This window comes from Sardina pilchardus, chromosome 17 (genome assembly GCF_963854185.1).
Source record: "Sardina pilchardus chromosome 17, fSarPil1.1, whole genome shotgun sequence".
NCBI lineage: Eukaryota > Metazoa > Chordata > Actinopteri > Clupeiformes > Clupeidae > Sardina > Sardina pilchardus.
Genome location: NC_085010.1, coordinates 12,984,905 through 13,005,256, shown reverse-complemented (window position 1 = coordinate 13,005,256; position 20,352 = coordinate 12,984,905). Strand labels below are relative to the sequence as shown.

Sequence of the window (20,352 nt, the reverse complement as noted above, 5' to 3'; positions counted from 1 at the left end):
CCAGCGCTTGGAGAAACCGTGTTAGCACAGGCTCTTGGTCAGACTAAAGTCTCGCAGAGCCTTTGAAAGTCGATGGTAATCAGGCTAGGCAGACATATCCGCATGCACAAACACACCCAAGCGCATGCACACGCACATCCCATCACCCGCACCATACAGAGAAGCACACATACACGAAAGCAAACGCACACATGCACACAATAATTTACATACACAAAAGTTGTAACAGGGGATGGAGTAGCAGATGGAAACAAATTGACAAACGTATTTTGTTTGATTTTGCGGAGAAGTGCCGGACAGGACGGCGGTTATTTTTGTAGGCCGTGCTTCCTGTCCACAACCTTGGTGTTGGTCTGATTGGTTGAAGGACTATCCCAGCGTAGGCTACGGAGTCATTTGAACGATCATTTGATCACGCCTCTTGTGCAGTAGAAATAAAGTGCAGACTTCCCACAATATTGAGCTTATGGTGATAGCGCGGCTAAGTTTTCACTACAAACGCCACGTCTACTCGGTCATATATTACCGTTACCCACTTTAGGCTAGGTATGGCAGCAGCAAAGAAACAGACTTTTCTTGGAGGTGAAGATATGGATGGCAAAAAAGTGAAAGACGGCAAACCACACATTGCAGCACTAATTCTCGCAAGAGGAGGCAGTAAAGGAATACCCCTGAAAAACATCAAAATGCTCGCCGGTGTCCCACTCCTTGGTTGGGTTCTTCGGGCTGCAGTGGATTCGGAATTGTTTGACAGGTAATAGGCTACAATAAACTCTCTGACATCTCCAGCTGAAGCTTCATTGAGCTAGAGACATTGGGTCGGTTCATTGGATAAACTCACTCACCATTCCCAGGAGGCTTAGTTCCATTCTACGTTAATTGAAGAACAAATAAACATTTCTAAAGTTCTGCAACACACGAATGAAAATAATTAAACCAATATTGACTGCGAGTGGTATAAATGAATGGTCGGACTTCAGAGGTAAATTGAAATTAAAAGTAAATTTTGTGAATTTACTAAGCAGTTTTATTACAGTTTTTCACAATTGCTAGAACACCTTTTTCAGAACTCTTTACCTTTTTCTCAAAACTGAACACAAAACTCATTTCTCAAACTACATTCTCGAAACCCTTCAATCTTGTTGCAAAACTGAACAATCACCTCAAAACACTTTTAACTTTGCTCAAAACTAACTAATGGTCTCAAATCATTGAACACATCAGGCAAAATTGCACTCCTGCAGAGCAGTGATAAGACAATACACCAAACAATGGAAGACACAGTTTTCAGGGCAGGGTTTATGGCTCCTGGAGGAATTGTATTCATTCTAATTTGAAAAATAAAATATCACAATGAAAATAAAGAATAAGGACTTATATCACTCTCTACTCATATCCTCTAGCCTGAAGATATAAATCAATAGTTTTGTAAGTGAACAGAAAGACAGGCCAATACTGTACTGAATATGATTTGTACTGTGATGCCACAGACTCTGATAGTACTGTAAGTATGCAATTACTGTAATATTGTATTGTGCCTAAATGTAGACTTACTTGGACATACTGATAACTCAGCTCTTTCACTCTCTCAGAGTTGAGCTCAAAGTGTAGTAAGTGTGTAACAGTGGATGTTCAGTGATTACTGTACTGTATGATAATGGACATTTACGGTATTTCTCTTCTGTAGTCTGAATCTTTGGATTATTGACGCCACAGAGAAACCACTGATGTTGGGTTGGACCATGAAGTCCTGCTTCTCTCATTGGCATTCCATGAACCAGAACATGGTCAATGATTGTTGCCCAAATATCATCATTTACAGTATTGCAACTCTTGGGACTCTCTGTCTTTCTCTTCATCCTCTTCCTCCTACCTGCACCCTCCTCTTCCTTGTACCCCACTTCTACTGTAACTCACACTTGTTGTCCCCTGCGTCTCTGTCAACTCTGAACTGACTTATATTGGTTGTCACATCATTAGACAGAAGTGTTATCAATTTTGAGTGGTAGTGTTCAAATGGAGACAACTGTGCACTAATTGTGTTCAACTTCTGCATTGTTTGGTTATCAATATAATTAAGAAGTGCATCAGAATGCACAATGTGTTCACAGTTTTGCAAAAAAGGGTTAATGAGTTTGGTAAAATGGGTGAAAGTAGTCTATGGTTTTGCCAAAAAAAGGGAATAATTCAATAAATGTGTTCAGGCATTTGAGAATTTGATTCAGAGAATGGGGTTTAGTGTTTGAGCAACTGTGAAAAACTGTAATAGAATTTAACAGTAGGCCTATACTTTAGCAGATGTCTGTCGATTCTGAAATTTTGAATTTGGAGTTTTCATAAACTGTAAGCCATAATCATCAGAATTAGGCTATAACAAATAAAGCCATCACATGCAAAATATCTCACTTTGCGCGTGATGGCATATCAGTTTCACTTAATGAATTAGGCTAGCCTACTGAAACAAATTAACTTCTGCATGAATTTTTCGAGTTTCACCTGCAATGTCTTAGCCTAATATCATAATGTGGGACATATTTTAATATAGGCCTACCTAGCCATATATTAAATAGTATAACCATATTTGTCCAATATAAAAAACGGCAATAGTATAGCCTATAGTAGCCTATGGTCATGCAGCTGACTAAAGGGTAGCCTATCCCCAATCAGACAGAACATTGCTTTCACGGGTCCTGTGTTCTTAGGAATCGTGATCACTTCTGTGTGACCACTTAGACCTGCATCTGTGTATTCAGGGTAGTGTATGTTTTCTGTCTGCTACAAATCTAGCATTTGGGTTTCCACCGACCATGACGAAATTGAGAAAGTGGCGAAAGTATGGGGAGCCCAGATACATCGCAGGAGCCCTGAGGTGTCCAGAGATTCATCCAGCTCTTTGGAGACCATTCAGGAGTTTGTTCGACTAAACCCAGGTAAGTTTCCCGCCGTCACGTCATCCGGAGAAATATTCTTTGGTCATCGATTTATGGCTCCCATTGACTTCCATTGAACACAAGTATAGGCTAAACAAAACGCCAAATCATATTATGCGCTTAAGCTAACGCCGCTGACGTAGCCTACATTTCACGTTGACAACAAACTACATTTCCGCACAACATACACAGCACAAGTAACAGAATTTGGATCAAACAACATTGAGAAATCTAGGAAAACTACGTGACGCTAGTGTTCATTGCATTCCCAGTGGTGATATAGAAGCCGTTATATCTTCCCTGATTAGGCTAGCCTAGGCCTACATTAAAAAAGGTAGGCCTACCTTAATGATACATCACAATTTATAAAGGAACGAAGTATAAAAAGAAAAGCAGAATTTATCAGATGGATCACCCATAACAATGTAGGCCTAGGCTACAACATTTATTCGAGGGCAGATAATTGTAATAGGTTACTGTAATTGTAACTGGTGTTAAATATTCAATAACCACTAGATGGCAGCATGACACAGCACAAAAAATATGCCTACGTGTCGCTGCGATCTGAAGGATGGCGTGGTTGAATATCCAGACACTTCTCCTGCTCTTCGGGCCTAATAGCGGGTGTATTTTATGACCACTAGATGATGCCATTTCACTGCACCTCGGGCCTAATAGCTTCTGTAACTTCACAGTAAGTAATTAGATGTACCGCGTGGTGGTCACTTTGCTACTATTACAGTTTTTCACAATTGCTAGAACACCTTTTTCAGAACTCTTTACCTTTTTCTCAAAACTGTGAACACAAAACTCATTTCTCAAACTACATTCTCGAAACCCTTCAATCTTGTTGCAAAACTGAACAATCACCTCAAAACACTTTTAACTTTGCTCAAAAGTAACTAATGGTCTCAAATCATTGAACACATCAGGCAAAATTACACTCCTGCAGAGCAGTGATAAGACAATACACCAAACAATGGAAGACACAGTTTTCAGGGCAGGGTTTATGGCTCCTGGAGGAATTGTATTCATTCTAATTTGAAAAATAAAATATCACAATGAAAATAAAGAATACTGTAAGGACTTATATCACTCTCTACTCATATCCTCTAGCCTATATGAAGATATAAATCAATAGTTTTGTAAGTGAACAGAAAGACAGACTGATACTGTACTGAATATGATTTGTACTGTGATGCCACAGACTCTGATAGTACTGTAAGTATGCAATACTGTAATATTGTATTGTGCCTAAATTTAGACTTACTTGGACATCCTGATAACTCAGCTCTTTCACTCTCTCAGAGTTGAGCTCAAAGGGTAGTAAGTGTGTAGCAGTGGATGTTCAGTGATTACTGTACTGTATGATAATGGACATTTACGCTATTTACGCTCTTCTGTAGTCTGAATCTTTGGATTATTGACGCCACAGAGAAACCACTGATGTTGGGTTGGACCATGAAGTCCTGCTTCTCTCATTGGCATTCCATGAACCAGAACATGGTCAATGAATGTTGCCCAAATATCATCATTTACAGTATTGCAACTCTTGGGACTCTGTCTTTCTCTTCATCCTCTTCCTCCTACCTGCACCCTCCTCTTCCTTGTACCCCACTTCTACTGTAACACACACTTGTTGTCCCCTGCGTCTCTGTCAACTCTGAACTGACTTATATTGGTTGTCACATCATTAGACAGAAGTGTTATCAATTTTGAGCGGTAGTGTTCAAATGGAGACAACTGTGCACTAATTGTGTTCAACTTCTGCATTGTTTGGCTATCAATATAATTAAGAAGTGCATTAGAATGCACAATGTGTTCACAGTTTTGCAAAAAGGGTTAATGAGTTTGGTAAAATGGGTGAAATGGGTGAAAGTAGTCTATGGTTTTGCCAAAAAAGGGAGCAATTCAATAAATGTGTTCAGACATTTGAGAATTTGATTCAGAGAATGGGGTTTAGTGTTTGAGCAACTGTGAAAAACTGTATCAGAACCTTGATGTCATTTTTCACAACTCTAGACACAAAACTCACAACCAATGATCAAAATGCACATTTTTCAAAACTAACCCTTTTCTCAATTGCTTGGATACAATACACATAGGCCTACAACTTAGATCATTTGTGCATTCGACAAAAATCACCTGTTCAATATGATACATCTTAACATCAAAGCACTAGCCTACTCTTTCAAAAAGCAATCCACACATTACATATCAAATGAGTGTCTATTCATTTCCTTAAAAAGATCTAACTATAAATTGATACAACTGCTCAAAATGATAAGTAACTGTTGCAATACTCTGAATGCATCTTCCATGTTTACTGCAAATCATGAAAGTTTCAGGATACTGTAGCAAGATTCACTGTCACCAATTAGCGTGGAGCATGAACCAATTAGACCACTACAATGTCTATGGATGTAGCCTAATATTTTACAATGCTTCATCAGGCTGTCTTTTCTTTTCTGTTTCATAGATAATTATTTTTTACTTTAATTCAAATAAACCTATGTTGTGATTGTACTGGGTCCGTGTATGCTTCGTTCATTTGATATTCGATTGAGAATCAAAAATCAAAAAATACAAAAATGACTTGTTATTTCATTATGTGTTTATGAATGTGATACGAAGAAGCAATTAACGGTTTATCAGACTTTCGATTTCGTGGTCAGATCAAAAGTAGAACATTTTAAAAAAATGACTTAGGGACAAAATTGATTTTGATATTTATGTTTTTCCGATTGCTGTGACCCCGGAAATTATTTATTGACTTCCAATTGCCAGCTGCTGCTTCTGTCAGACCAGTCCGAATATAACTTTACCATAGGCTATACACAATTTATCCTAAAGACTATGGTTAGCCAAGGCTATAGGCTATTTAAACGTCCCTTCAGCTGACAATCTAGGTTTTTCTAATATTGTTTGCTCTGCTTGTGAATGAAGTTGTGGTCCACTTTTTGCTAAAATAGCCCATAGCCTATATTTCACATGTCTTTCGTCCGAGTGGTTGTAGTGTAGTGATGGCACAGAAAACTCCTGCAGCTGTTGTGAGCAACGCGAGCATGCGCACAGAAACCAGTAGTTGGGGAAAAGCAGACATACAAACATAACACCGGGGCAATGCTACAGCGGACTTAAACTGCCACCTCGTGGCGATAAGTTGTAATACAATTCAATGTGCGTGAATTAAGTGGCCACTTCAGAACCGCACTCACTCGTTATCTTTTTATTCTTTATTGTAGCACCATGCCTAAAAAAACAAACGCGTTTCGGCGTCAAACCGTCAGTGTGTCAACCCACTGTAGCCTACTTCCATGCAATAACATGGCATGATAGCCTAGGCTACTACAGACTAATCATTAGGCTACTTCTATAATCATGGAGCAACGATTTGGGCGAATGCAATGTTCAAGAAAACAGGCACGAGAAGGGAGATGATTTTCTGACGATTCAACGATGACACTGAGTTGCGCAAAGTCGCGCAGATTCTGGTTTGCCAGACAATATTTTCTGTCGCTAAAATTGCCAAAAGTCGCTAAAGCTAGCAACAAATAAGTCACTAAATTGGCAACACTGAGCACTGAAAGACCAAGGAAGTGACTTTGAATGGACTTCCTGGTCACAGCAATCGGAAAAAAATAAATATCAAAATCAGTGAGCCCTGAGTCCGTTTTTTAAATGTTCTACTTTTGATCTGACCATGAAATCAAAAGTCTGTAAAACAAAGCGTTATTTGCTTCTTCGTATCACATTTATACACAAATAATGAAATAACAAGTGATTTTTTGATTTTTTGATTTTGGATTCTCAATTGAATATCAAATGAACGAAGCATACACGGACCGTACTGTAGTGTTTTGCATCAATATATTACAAACTTTGTTCAATGATTCCACTGTGTCTGTAGTATTCTCTCTACTACTGCAGTACTTTTACAGAGATGTATTTACTGTACTGTACATGTATGTAGTACCATAATGAAACCTGTATCACCTATTTTGTTCTACAATATTTACCTCCGCCAAGGAGGTTATGTTTTCATCGGGGACCGTATGTCTGTCTGTCTGTCTGTTAGCAAGATATTGTAACTCAAAAAGCAATGGATGGATTTCACTGAAATTTTCAGGGAAGGTCAGACATGACCCAAGGAAGAAGCAATCAAATTTTGGGACTGATCTGTAACACCCTCGGGTATAATTTATTTTATAGCCCTCCATGGACAAAACGTGGCATACATCCAGAGGATGTCAGATTCATCACAGACATTACATTTGATGCAGTTCATTACATCTGATCTGACGATAGGGCCGATTAAAGAATGAATTGCAAGAATTAATTACTTGAGAGATCCCTTCCCAATAAGGCTGGGATTATACTTGCCGTTAGACCAAACGTAAGCGTATGCGACCGTGTGCGACCTGCTGTGTCCTGTGTACAGACTCGCTGCAGCATTACGCACCCAACTGGAGGTCTTCACTAGGGGAAGACTATAGTAATTCAGCTGTGGAAGTTGGCCATGTGCCATTGTTTACTCTCAAGATTGCCCCCAGCTTCGATGTCGATAATGCATCTTGCAGTCACCTTTTTTTTGGAGTGATCGCCCCCTACTTTCTTATCAGTATTGCATCTCGCAGGCGCGTCATGTTCGCTTGCGACGACGTGCACGACCGACGCACCAAACGACCGCAAAATACGCGAGGCAACCATGATGCGAACGCGAACGTGTTGTCTGCAGCAAGTCTAAACCTGCCTTAACACTATATATTAGAAACCCTTTCCCAATAGAGAATGGGAACCGACGTCAGCGGCGCAATGCATTCTGGGACGAAAAGGGCATTTTCCTCCATTATGTGAGGCCGCGGCGCAAATTATAAACAACAAATCTATGGTATTTCGAACACGATACAAATCGTATTGTGGGGCCCAGTGGGGTGTCCTACGAAGCAAGTTAGACAAATCTAGGTTATCTAGACATATCGAGGCTGCACAAAGCCTCAACTCGGGTATTAAGTTAAGTGATCCTACGACAGCAGGTATGTGATAAATTTGTCAAACTAGGCTTTCAGCTCAGATCTGTGCGCGTTCTCGTGGTTGGGGTGATTTTGACCAATCGGGAAACGTGGAGACGCACAAGACAGCCTAGGTTTAAAAACGATTACTTCCGCATTTATGAGCGGTAGCGAAATCTAGGGTGGTCTTTTTTAGTGTCTAACCTATAACATCAAAAAGTCGATGGTCATCAGATATTGTATGGCATGCATGTCCACAGTAGTGACATATTTGCACGCACAACATACTTAAAAACGCCTTCGAGATTCAAAATGTTTGCAGAGGCGGGGCCGAACCTGTTCAAAGTATGACAGATTAGCACACGTGAGATAACTTCGTTGTTTAAGATAATGGATTGGTTAGAATTGGTCAGAGGGCGGTGATATTTCACGATTTGAGCTATAACTAAGCACATAACCCGCTCCCGAGCAGGTTTGGTTGCGAGCATAAGATACCATGGTGATACAGCGACGCTAAAACAAATCCACTGTCGTATGACAGCATACCCTGGTTTTGAGCGCAACATACCTCGCTAAGCCACTAATCGAGCTTCGTAGGACACCCCACAGATTCTCCAATAGCGCCACTGCAGACACATAATGCAAGTAAGCATTACAGTTTTTTACGATTGTTTACACACTAAAATTATTTTTTTCACACAATTAGCAAAATTTTACTCCAAGGAGCAAAACACCTCCACAGATTTGCACAACATTACACACAATGTCTGCTTCACCTTTTTTGCAAAACATTACACACAGTGATTTGTAAAACTCTACACAAATTTCCACACCTTAGACACAGATAAGGATTGTGAGGTTACTTCCTTGTCATTACAAAGCCCTGGATTGCCAATGACTACACTAATGAACGAATTGGATAATCACATCCACCAGGTGTGTAAGCACACATGTGCAAAATTGAAAACGCAGCACTCAGGTGTGCTATACAGTCTTGCTGCTTTTGCAGTAGTTGCTCTTCAGAGTCAAAGTGTATGTACTTTATGCAGTAGTTTTTATTTGTCTACAGATTTTATTTGTTCAATTGATTTCATTGTTGGTTGATTACTGTAACTGATTATGGTTAGAAATACTGTAAGTATACTGTAAGTAAGTATGAAAGAAATACTTGACATATTCAGTCTACAGCAGTCTTCAGTGTTGTACAGTACAGGTGCAAGTTTATAGACCTATTTATGTACACTTTCCCCATGTCGAACTAATCATGAGGAATGTTGTGGGTTCGTCACTATTTTTTGGACATCTAAATGATCCCTTACATAACAATGTCTGGGCAAAAATCTAGCACATACTGTATGCTATTTCCTAATTTGTCTTTTTACAAATGTGTTTTGCATTTATCACTGCAGTGTGAAACTGGCTGCAATGGTGTCTGATCATTGAGGACTGTGTTTGTTAAATGACAACTAATAGCATTTTTACAAATATGTGTATATGTTTTGACTGAAGTGTGTATGTTTTGACTGAAGTGTGTATGTTTTGACTGAAGTGTATATGTTTTGACTGAAGTGTTTCATTTTGCAAAGAATCTAGGAATTACGCAAACTGAGTGTGGCGTTTGGATAGCTGTGCTTAAATTTTGTTAAAAAGAACTCGGTTTCAAAAATTGTGTGTAAGCAATTGAAAAAAACTGTAAGTGCCCACTTTGTGACAACGCCAAGGGGGCAGACAAATGCTAATTGAGAAAGGAGTCAATTTCGCATTGCACCCAAGAAGAAATGTATGAACTCTCCTAGTGGTAATCCTTATGTTAGCCCCTGGCTGCTTCGTTCCACCAAGGAATGTCACCTGCGCTAGCACACATGGCAAACCAGACTTTTCATTTGCCACACACTACCAGAGCAAGGGTGTCCCTTTGTATCCTCAAGAAACTCTTAAATACCTCCTCTCCTAACCTTTCTAGCAATCCATGCACTTACCATACACTTCCCTTCTTCCCTCCCTCTCTACCTTCATCTCCTTCTCTCTCCACCCCTATCTTCTTGGACTACTACTACTTTTGCACTCTGCATCCTTTGGTAGTATTTATTGCTGTAGTGTTAATTATTACCTGATGTCTCCTCCGCATAGGAATATTTATTTTGCCAAAGGTCGGTGGCGTGCACACAGGTGTTACAAGGCTGTGTCTGTTTACATGCATCTAGGAGTCGACGTCATCTGCCACATCCAGGCTACATCTCCTTGCCTGCATCCTCATCATCTGAAGCAGGCGCTGGCAAAGATTACAGAGGAGGGATTCGAGTCCGTCTTTTCCGTTGTCCGGCGACATCAGTTTCGCTGGCAAGAGGTCAAAAAAGGAGGTATGTGGCAAATTATATGAAGACATTAAGGAATGCAGGCAACTGATAAATGACTACAAAATAGCCAACCAGAGCATTCTGTGCATAGAATGCATTGCCTTTATTGTCATTGCTTAGTTGTACAGTGCAATTTAATGTGTCTCTCTGAAACAGTGCATATATAGAGAAGACAAATCTAGTAGAATCCTAATCAAGTTTCACCACATACTTTATGCACTGGATATTTAAGCTGTATAATTAAGCTTATAATTGTGCTGTTGTTTTTTAAATTGAGAGTACATGTTATCAAAATACAATTTTCCAATGTTGAATTATAACTCGTTAGCATCCAACATGCACAGGCACCAACATTCCAGATAGCTGTTACCCAAAAGTAAGACTTCTAGAGTCTAGCGCATATAGGTCAGAAGTAAAACTGAAGTCTGGACTGAGTTCAGTTTTATGTATTTTTAACACAACACTGGGAGCCAGCATCCCTTTTGGTACCCCTTAAAAGTTGCCGCTGTCTAACCTTTGACCTTGAACTGTTGGGCAGGGATGGAAATTAGCACCAGCCACCTGTCTAGTATTTCAGACACAAAATAATGACTTCCTATTGAGTGGATGGTGCATTACATTTTGTTAAAAAAAAAAGTTAATTTCCTGTCCTGTCTCTGTGCGTCTTATTTTACAGCAGGTGGTAGCACAGTACCGCTGAACCTGGACCCCAGTAGACGGCCGCGACGGCAAGACTGGGACGGGGAGCTGTGTGAGAATGGATCATTTTACATCAACTCCAGGGACCTAGTCGAGAAAGGCCTCCTACAGGTACAGTCTCTTGACCTGGGGGCAGAGGGCGTTGCTGTGTGAGTCACCAACTATGAGTATCAGAGTATGTTGGAATGAAATCTCAAAAAAGTTTGAGGAGCAGTAACCTGACTTTCGCCAGATCCTGTAGTTCGCTGTCTGCTTCACACAAGGATCTGGGACTTCTCGATAGGAGATGTATTTCTGAAGGCGGGTCCTTGTAAAACATCCTCGCATGTGATTTGATAAACCACTTGCCTGTTATCTTGAATGACGTGCTAGGCTTCTTCAAACTCTTGCCAAACCCGGTCGGAAGAAGAGTAAAAACATCCTTGCCACCAATAAATGTCTTCAAAACTATTCTCTGTTAATCTTTTAAAGAATGAATACTCGATAGATTCGACAAAACGGTTGAAATAGCAGAATCAATGTCAGCACAAGACTCCTCGCTGCGTGCCGCCATTGTTATTTGAATCAAACACTCGCTTCGGCGCTCCTGATTGGTTGCTTATTTTTTGATCACTGGCCCAGGGGTTTGGATTGCCCTCGCGTCCAGACCCTTGTGTGGAGCTCAGCGAAACGCCTCTGGTGGAGCATGGCGGAACTACAAGGGTCTGGCGAGAGTCAGGCTAGAGGAGCAGTGCTTCCTAGACTTAAAGCTGTATGTTTGAGGTGCTCTTTTGGTGGGAAACTGATCATCCAAAAAGAAGTAGTTCCAAGGCACTCCCCAATCAGGCTTGTGTTGGAATATGATGTAAATGAGCATTCTGTAGACACATCTAGGCTATCTAGACATATCAAGGCTAGGGATGTTAACCGGTGACTGTTTGACCGATGGTTGACCGTATCCACGTTAGCCGACCAAAGTTGTCGCTAGTCGGTTAAAAAAAAAAAAAAAAAAAAAAAAAAAGAGGCATCTTTAAATTAGGCTAAAGACAGTGGACTAAACGCTACTACAGCTAGCCATCTCATTCCAAGAAGATATTTTTTGCGTGAAGTTAACAAATTATCCCTCACACTCAATTTTTCATAACGCCTGGCTAGGCTACGTAATAAACCAATAAAAACATTTGGCACGAGGAAGTGCGCTGTTTTATCCATTGGTTTTATCGTGTTGAAGTCTAGGCAACTTTCCGCATAAGATGGGCTTAGATTTGGAAAGACATTACATCTACATTTCAGGAAGGGTCATCAATGGTAACAGATAAGGTAATGATCATCTTTCGTTATTACAGATTTTACAATCACTTTGCTACTATTTTCAGAACCTTGATGTCATTTTTCACAACTCTAGACACAAAACTCACAACCAATGATCAAAATGCACATTTTTCAAAACTCTAAACCTTTTCTCAATTGCTTGGATAAAATACACATACAACTTAGATCATTTGTTCATTCAACAAAACTCACCTGTTCAATATGATACAACTTAACATCAAAGTACTACTATTTCAAAAGGCAATTCATACATTACATTTCAAATGAGCGTCTATTCATTTCCTTACAATGATCTAACTATCAATTGATACAACTGCTCAAAATGATGAGTAACTGTTGCATTACTCTTATGCAGTTGTATGGAAACATGAAACAGACACACAATCTTCCATGTTTACTGCAAATCATGAAAGTTTCAAGATACTGTAACGAGATTCACTGTCATCAATTAGCGTGGAGCATGAACCAATTAGACTACAATATCTATGGATGTAGCCTAATATTTTATATCTTTATATAAAAAAATATATATTTTTTATATTTTATATTTTCATCAGGCTGTCTTTTCTTTTCTATTTCATAGCTAATTATTTTTACTTTAATTCAAATCAACCTATGTTGTGATTGTACTGTAGTGTTTTGCATCAATATATTACAAACTTTGATCAATGATTCCACTGTGTCTGTAGTATTCTCTCTACTACTGCAGTACTTTTACAGAGATGTGTTTACTGTACTGTTCCTGTAGTACCATAATGAAACCTGTATCACCTATTTTGTTCTACAATATCTAATGATTGTACGAACAATGACACAATGAAACTATCGGTTGCTTTTGAACGGGTGATCTACAGTTATGTTTCAGTGGTATTTCACAGTAAATTTGTTTTTTGAACCAATGATTGTGCAATTGCAAGTTTTCTTTGAAGATGTGAATGTACAATCCATTGTTTTGAACATTAGAGGGCCTGTGTTACAAGTGATAACCGTTTTGAGTTTTGTGTCTAGAGTTTTGAAAAATGACATCAAGGTTCTGAAAATAGTAGCGAAGTGATTGTAAAAAACTGTATTGTTAGCACTTCCTCAAACTAAGCTGCGTCTTTTCGGAGCTGTCATTTTCATAAGTGAGCCGCGGCCATTTCAGCTTCAAATGAGCTTCTAACGCTAGACAAACGCCTTTATTTGCAACGCGATCACCTTGTATCCAAACCATTTTCGGAGCAAAGGAACCATTTGTCCTCCACTTACAAGCTCCTTGGTTTTCAGGACTCATGTTTGGCGCTGGATTTTAAAAAGTGACGTGAGTGAAAGGGCGGCGCCGGGGCTGTGTGTATGAGCGTGGGACAGAGAGATGAGAGTTGGGAAACTGCGTGGCTTTTATTTCAAATAGCATAATTTATTTTAAACGAATCGGTTAACCGGTTTCAACCGGCTAATGAGCCTCGGTGGTCGGTCAAGAACATTTTTAGTTTTCGCCATCCCTAATCAAGGCTACACAGAGCCTTAACTCTAAGCCTTAAGTTAAGTGATCCTACGATAACAGTCATATGTTAAATTTGTAAAACTAGGCTTTCAGCTCAGATCTGTGCACGTTTTCGGTGTTGGGATGATGTTGGCCAATCGTGAAGCGTGGAGATGCACAAGACCACCTATATTTAAAAAAAAAAAAGATTACTTCCGCATTTTTGAGTAATAGCGTAATCTAGCGTTGTCTGCAGCAAGTGTAACTCCACTCTAAAGCCAGGTTTAGACTTGCTGCAGACAACGCGTTCGTGTTCGCATCATGGCTGCCTCGCGTATTTTGCGGTCGTTTGGTGCGTCGGTCGTGCACGTCGTCGCAAGCGAACATGACGTGTCCGCGAGATGCAATACTGATAAAAAAAAGTAGGGGACGATCACTCCAAAAAAAGTGACCGCAAGATGCATTATCGACATCGAAGCTGGGGGCAATCGTGAGAGTAAACAATGGCACATGGCCACATCCACATCTGATATTACTATAGTCTCCCCCTAGTGAAGACCTCCAGTTGGGTGCATAATGCTGCAGAGAGTCTGTACACAGGACACAGCAGGTCGCACACGGGCGCATACGCTTATGCTGGGTCTAACAGCGAGTATAATTCCAGCCTAAGACAGAATCTTACACCTGAGATAACTTGGTTTTTCAAAGAAAAATTATTCAGTCAGTAGGATTGCTCAGAGGGTGATAATTTACACGATTTGAGCTATAACTCAAAAATATACTTAACATTTTTTTATGAGTTACTAAGTGATATATTAAATAGCTTCAGTGGGTTTGTCATACATTTGGTCTTTTGCTCTTCTATTTGAATGTTTTTATGTGTCTAATAGCAGTTTGGTTCAACAAGAATATACATTTATTTAGTAAATCCTGTTATATCTTCATTTCACTGTGGCTGTGTCCTTGCAGTGACGTAATGTTGCCTACTTTGAGATGGGCGTAGAATACAGTGTGAATGTTTTCATGTGTCTAATAACAGTTTGGTTCAACAAGAATATAAATTTATCCTGTTATATCTTAATTTCACTGTGGCTGTGTTCTTGCAGGGCCGTAATGTTGCCTACTTTGAGATGGGCGCTGAATACAGTGTGGACATTGATGTTGACATCGACTGGCCTGTGGCCGAGCAGCGAGTCCTCAGGTAAATAGGACAGTATTTCTTCATTTAAGGTGTAGCACAGCCGAAGAGACTTTTGTTTAACACTGGTGGCTAGCATGCATTTTCTGACAATAAATACCAATTTCCTCATTGCTACTAGAGGTCAATTATGCCACAAACTCGCTCTGTTCCACATTGAGCTTGTGTCTGGACAAACTGTGCCCTCACTCATCCATGGCTAAATGATTCCCTCTGATCGCTGCTGACGATGACAGACTCAGATATTGAACTACAATCTTTTTCAGAATTCGCACCTCTCTCCCGAGAGTGAGGTATCTAGACTCCTGACATGTTGCCATCCGACCACATGCTCATTGGACCCTATACCTATGAGTCTGCTTCAGTCCATCAGTCCAACCATCACACCAGCTATCACCCGTGATCAATGCTTCACTAACCTCCATTTCCAATAGCGGGTTAGACCTTTACTTAAAAATGAACTACGCAAGTTTTTTAGCTTAATTTGCCTTAACTGATCAGCTTCAGAGTGGTTATATGACTTACAGGTGACTCAAAAAATTAGAACATTGTACAAAAGTTCATTTATCTCAGTAATTCAACTTAAAAGGTGAAACTAATATATTAGACTCAATACATGCAAAGTGAGATATTTCAAGGCTTTTTAAGTTAAAATTTCAGAAAAATACAATATGAAAAGTTTCAATATTGTGTGTCACGCTCAAATGAGATAATTAATCACAACTGCCTGAAAAGGGTTCCTGAGCCTTTAGATCTGGTTCTGGTTCCAGTCTGGTTCAGTATAGTTCAGATAAATGAACAATATTCTACTTTTTCCAGTTTCACCTGTATTTCTGGTTGAATGATGGCTGTCTGTCTCGCTTCCCGCTAGTGCCCGTGAGCGGGAAAACCATGCTTGCAAGTTTCTGCCACTGGGTCGGTGGCACTGACAAATATAAAATCTCCAGCCTCTCGATCATGCTCATGAAAAGGCAGACTGACCGACTGAGGAGTGTTGTAAAATATACACACTAAAGCTGTAGGGGAAGCCCTGCCAGCGTAAAATGAGAAAACAGCAAAGAAATCTCCAGTTTTGCATAGTTCTTCTTCAAGGAAACTTCACTCAACCCTGCTCAAGTTGAGAACTTATCGTCCTGTCTTGATCCTACCTTTCCTATCCAAAGGTATAGAGGGAGCAGTTTCCAAACAAGTCTCTTAATATTGCTTTCACAGAACAATCTTCTGTATCCAAACCATACTGGGTTCAAAAGTGGCCACTCTACTGAAACAGCTCTGCTGTCTAACAGGAGCCTTAAAGAAAGCCAGGGCGATCTCTCGGTTATCAGTACTTATTCTGCTTGACTTATCGTCTGCCTTTGACACGGTTAATCACCACATCCCTCTCTCTATACTCTCAAACATTGATATCTCAGGCTCTGCTTTCCCCTGGTTTGAGTCCTACCTCACGCTCATTTAATGTGTCATGGCTTGGGCTATACATGGCTGTAGGTGCAGAGAATGAATTTCCATGGCAACTTATGTGCCATCTCTTTTGTCTTGTCTTGGAGACGGACTGTATGTGTGCTGACTGGGTATATATCCGTAGGTATGGATACTTTGGCAAGGACAAGCCTGAGGTGGTCCGGCTGCTGCTGTGTAACTTGTCTGGCTGCCTGACTGATGGCCAGATCTATGTGTCTTCAGAGGGCCTGGAGATGGTGTCTCTCAATACCAGAGACAACATGGGCATTCGCATGCTGCAGAAGGAAGGGGTGGAGGTAAGAGTCTAACTTAGAGTGGATCAGCCTTTACTGTCTCCCTATGGGTGTGCTGTAGCAAGCATTGTGGAGTGGCCCGTCATACTCACTAGGGCTGGGCGATATATATATTGTGTGTGTGTGTGTGTGTGTGTGTGTGTGTGTGTGTGTGTGTGTGTGTGTACACACACATATACATATTGTATATACATTGAAGTGTTACTGTACTGTACATACTGTACTGTATATACATTAAAGTGTAATACCGCAAATCGAGTCACCATCACACTTTGGCATTTAGTGTCCCTATCTCTCTCCACTTAACCTCTCTCCATCCCACTCAGTAACAATTTGAACAATGCTCACCAATCAATCCTGAACAGTCTATTCAGAAGAGGGTGTGATGTCTATGTGTAGAGAAGAAATAAATGACAATTTTACATCAGTGGGGTGTACTACAAATCTCGATTAGTGGGTTAGCGAGGTATGTTGCGCTCAAAGCCAGGGTATACTATGCTGTCATACGAAAGTGGATTTGTTTTAGCGTCGCTGTATCACCATGGTATCTTATGCTCGCAACCAAACCTGGCCGGGAGCAAGTTAAGCCTACCTTACATTGCCAGACTTTGCAAAGATTTGGAAAAGATTTTTGAAAAACTACAGTCTCAGACCCTCTCACATCTAAAGACAATTCATTGAGGTTTTAGTCACAGTCTAGTCACAGGCCAGTCTCAGATTAGGATTTTGCAAAGACTGTGGGTCACTATTTACAAGACTGCTGCTAGATTCCTTCAAATTATTTCCATCGTGCAATAGGCTACACGTCATCATTCACAGGAAATCACATGATAGCCTACTCATATCAAAGTATTTTTTTCGCGTTTCTGCAGCATTGTTTGATGTGTGACATCACTAACAGATATAGAGCTGTTCTGTCACGTAGAACAACCGACTAATAAATTATAAGAAATGAAATAACAAATAATCATAAAGGCTACAGCTGTCGCCTATTTTGCCCCTTCCTGTTTCATGTTCGCGCAAGGTTACTATTGGTTTTTAATGTTCACGTCACTATTTGCATGAGCCACGACTGAAAAGACTTCCGATAATATCAAACATGTTTGATATTGTCGTAACGGCAAAACTAGAAAAAGACTGCCTCCGACGGACTTAAAACCGCTAAGATTGGCACCTTACACTAAACGATTTAGATGACGGGAGCGCGCTGCCGATTTTGGAAATTTAGTCGCCGACTGTTAAAACAGACCAAAATCGTGCAATGTAAGCCAGCCTTTATGTGCTAACTTACAGCTCAAATCGTGAAAAACTACCGCCCTCTGACCAATCCTAACCAATCCATTATCTTGAAAAACGAAGTTATCTCACGTTGGCTAATCTGTCATACTTTGAACAGGTGCAGCTCCGCGTCTGCAAACATTTTGAATCTCGAAGGCGCTTTTAACTATGTTGCGCGTGCAAATATGTCACTACTATGGATGTGCATACCATACAATATCTGATGACCATCGATTTTTTGATGTTATAGGTTAGACACTAAAAAAGACCACCCTAGATCTACAGCTCATAAATGCGGAAGTAATCGTTCTTTAACCTAGGCGGTCTTGTGCATCTCCACGTTTCCCAATTGGTCAAAGTCACCCCAACCACGAGAACGCGCACAGATCTGAGCTGAAAGCCTAGTTTGATAAATTCATCCGTGAGTGAGTTTCGTAATACCACTCAACTCTGATTGCGACTTTCGTATTTATCGATACAGGTTATCCAAAGAAAGCCTGGTTATGTTCAGCGGGATTTGTAGTATATCCCACAGACCCCACAAACAAGAAACAGACAATATGTAACCAATTGACCCAAACAGTGAAATAAATAATTACAACAAATACATGAGTTGAAAGGTAACTGTTTCCCCGTCTCCAACTCTAGGTAATTGTCATCTCCTCCATCGATAACCCAATACCTAAGGTCATGGTGGAGAAGTTGTCCAAACAGATTGGCTGTGAGATCAGGCACAACGTAGAGGACAAGCTGTCGGAGGTGGTCAAACTGAGGAAGGAGCGGGATTTAGTGTGGAAGGAAGTTGCCTATATGGGTACGTTCCAGGGCTAAAAATTTGCATCAGCCACCAGCCAGATGCTGATAAAATATGAAAGTAGCAAAATAGAAGCAAGCAAGTGGTTTGCATTTGTATTGTACTGTTTGGTTTGCAGTTAGTAATGATTTGCTATTGGGTGGCTGATGAATTTTAACAGTTATCTGTTATTTACACTGTTTTTGTCTCCAATCATCCAGAAACAATTCAACACTTAATGGATCAATATTATTGAACGCTTTCATGTCACCAGTCACTGGTTTTGCGGTTTGATATCTGATGTTGTCTTTGTCTTGACGGTCCAGGGAATGATGAGCCTGACGTGCAGTGTCTGAACCTGTCAGGCCTGAGCTCAGTACCACAGGACGCCCCATTGGTGTCACGCAACGCTGCAAAGTACATCTGCCACAATGCAGCCGGACGTGGAGCGTTCCGTGAGTTCGCCGAGCACATCCTCCTGCTCAAGAAGAAGGCGAAGTCTCAGATGGAACAGGACCGTATTCACCGGGACTAGAGAACCATATTCTATAGGTTGACTTTCTTAATTAAGTAAAATTGGACAACTTATTTCTGCGTTGTGTTAACTCATGAAATGTATACAATACTTATTTATATTATAAGTTGAAGTAACTTTTGATTCTTGATGATTCTTCCAGTGAATTTTTGGGATTCTTGCACTGATACAGATAATTAAATATTTATGTTGAGTCAACTGAATTACATGTTTGCAAGATGGAATTAACAAAACAAGTTGAGATAACTGTTTGTTTCTCATCATACCATGTCTTTCTGATTATTTGAGTTATGGCTATATTCAGAGATTCAAAAGTCTGGCTCACATTTTTGTTCCAACCATTCACTTAATTGGCTGATTCTAATTAGCACAATATTTAAGCCAGGTAGATCAGCTCATTAGTGAAATCACCTGTACTGTTTTTACTTTCTACTTTCTACTTTGAGACCTCTAGACGACTTTGAATATGGTGGGCCTCAGCATGATGAAGTATTCATACAATTGATAACATACAATATGAAACCACTGATACTTTGTGCATGCTCAATAATACATAATTCGTGGGAACAAAGCATGGCTTATCCCAAAGCACAACATAAGATACAACTCTGCTTCAAATACTATACTACTATACTACTATACTATACAAATACTATACCTCTTTAAGAAACTCATGTGAAAACTTTTGCCAATGCTGTTAGCTACATGATTATCTCAGTGTTCTTCCAAAGGCTCATGGGAACACAATGAAATGGTGACACTCAGACATCCCATGGGTCTTTTATACATCCTCCCTTCCTTCCTCGGTCCTCGTCCTCACTGATCTAGATAAAGAATGATGGGGCAGCAACAACTATCCAGTGCTAGTTATAGATCAGTGGGAGTATCGAGGAGGGATGTTGAGAGAGGGCCCTAGTATTCCTTTGCCTTACTGGTTCAGTAATTTTCCGGCCTTGTTCTTCCGTTGCTGCAGGTGGCAGTGGTGTTTTATAGAAAATATGAAGTTACGAGAATATTCACACT

The 20,352-nt window shown here is 40.2% G+C and overlaps 1 protein-coding gene across 1 annotated transcript; it reads left to right on the top strand.

The window, feature by feature from the left end:
• The first annotated feature begins 412 nt into the window (after positions 1-412).
• Positions 413-19,922, top strand: cmasa (cytidine monophosphate N-acetylneuraminic acid synthetase a). Its single transcript, XM_062518688.1, has 8 exons — positions 413-754; positions 2,788-2,930; positions 10,147-10,302; positions 10,976-11,109; positions 14,878-14,972; positions 16,555-16,726; positions 18,650-18,815; positions 19,121-19,922. Exons 1-8 carry the CDS (start codon positions 549-551, stop codon positions 19,327-19,329), a joined length of 1,281 nt encoding a protein of 426 aa, XP_062374672.1. The 5' UTR covers positions 413-548; the 3' UTR covers positions 19,330-19,922.
• Positions 19,923-20,352: the final 430 nt, after the last annotated feature.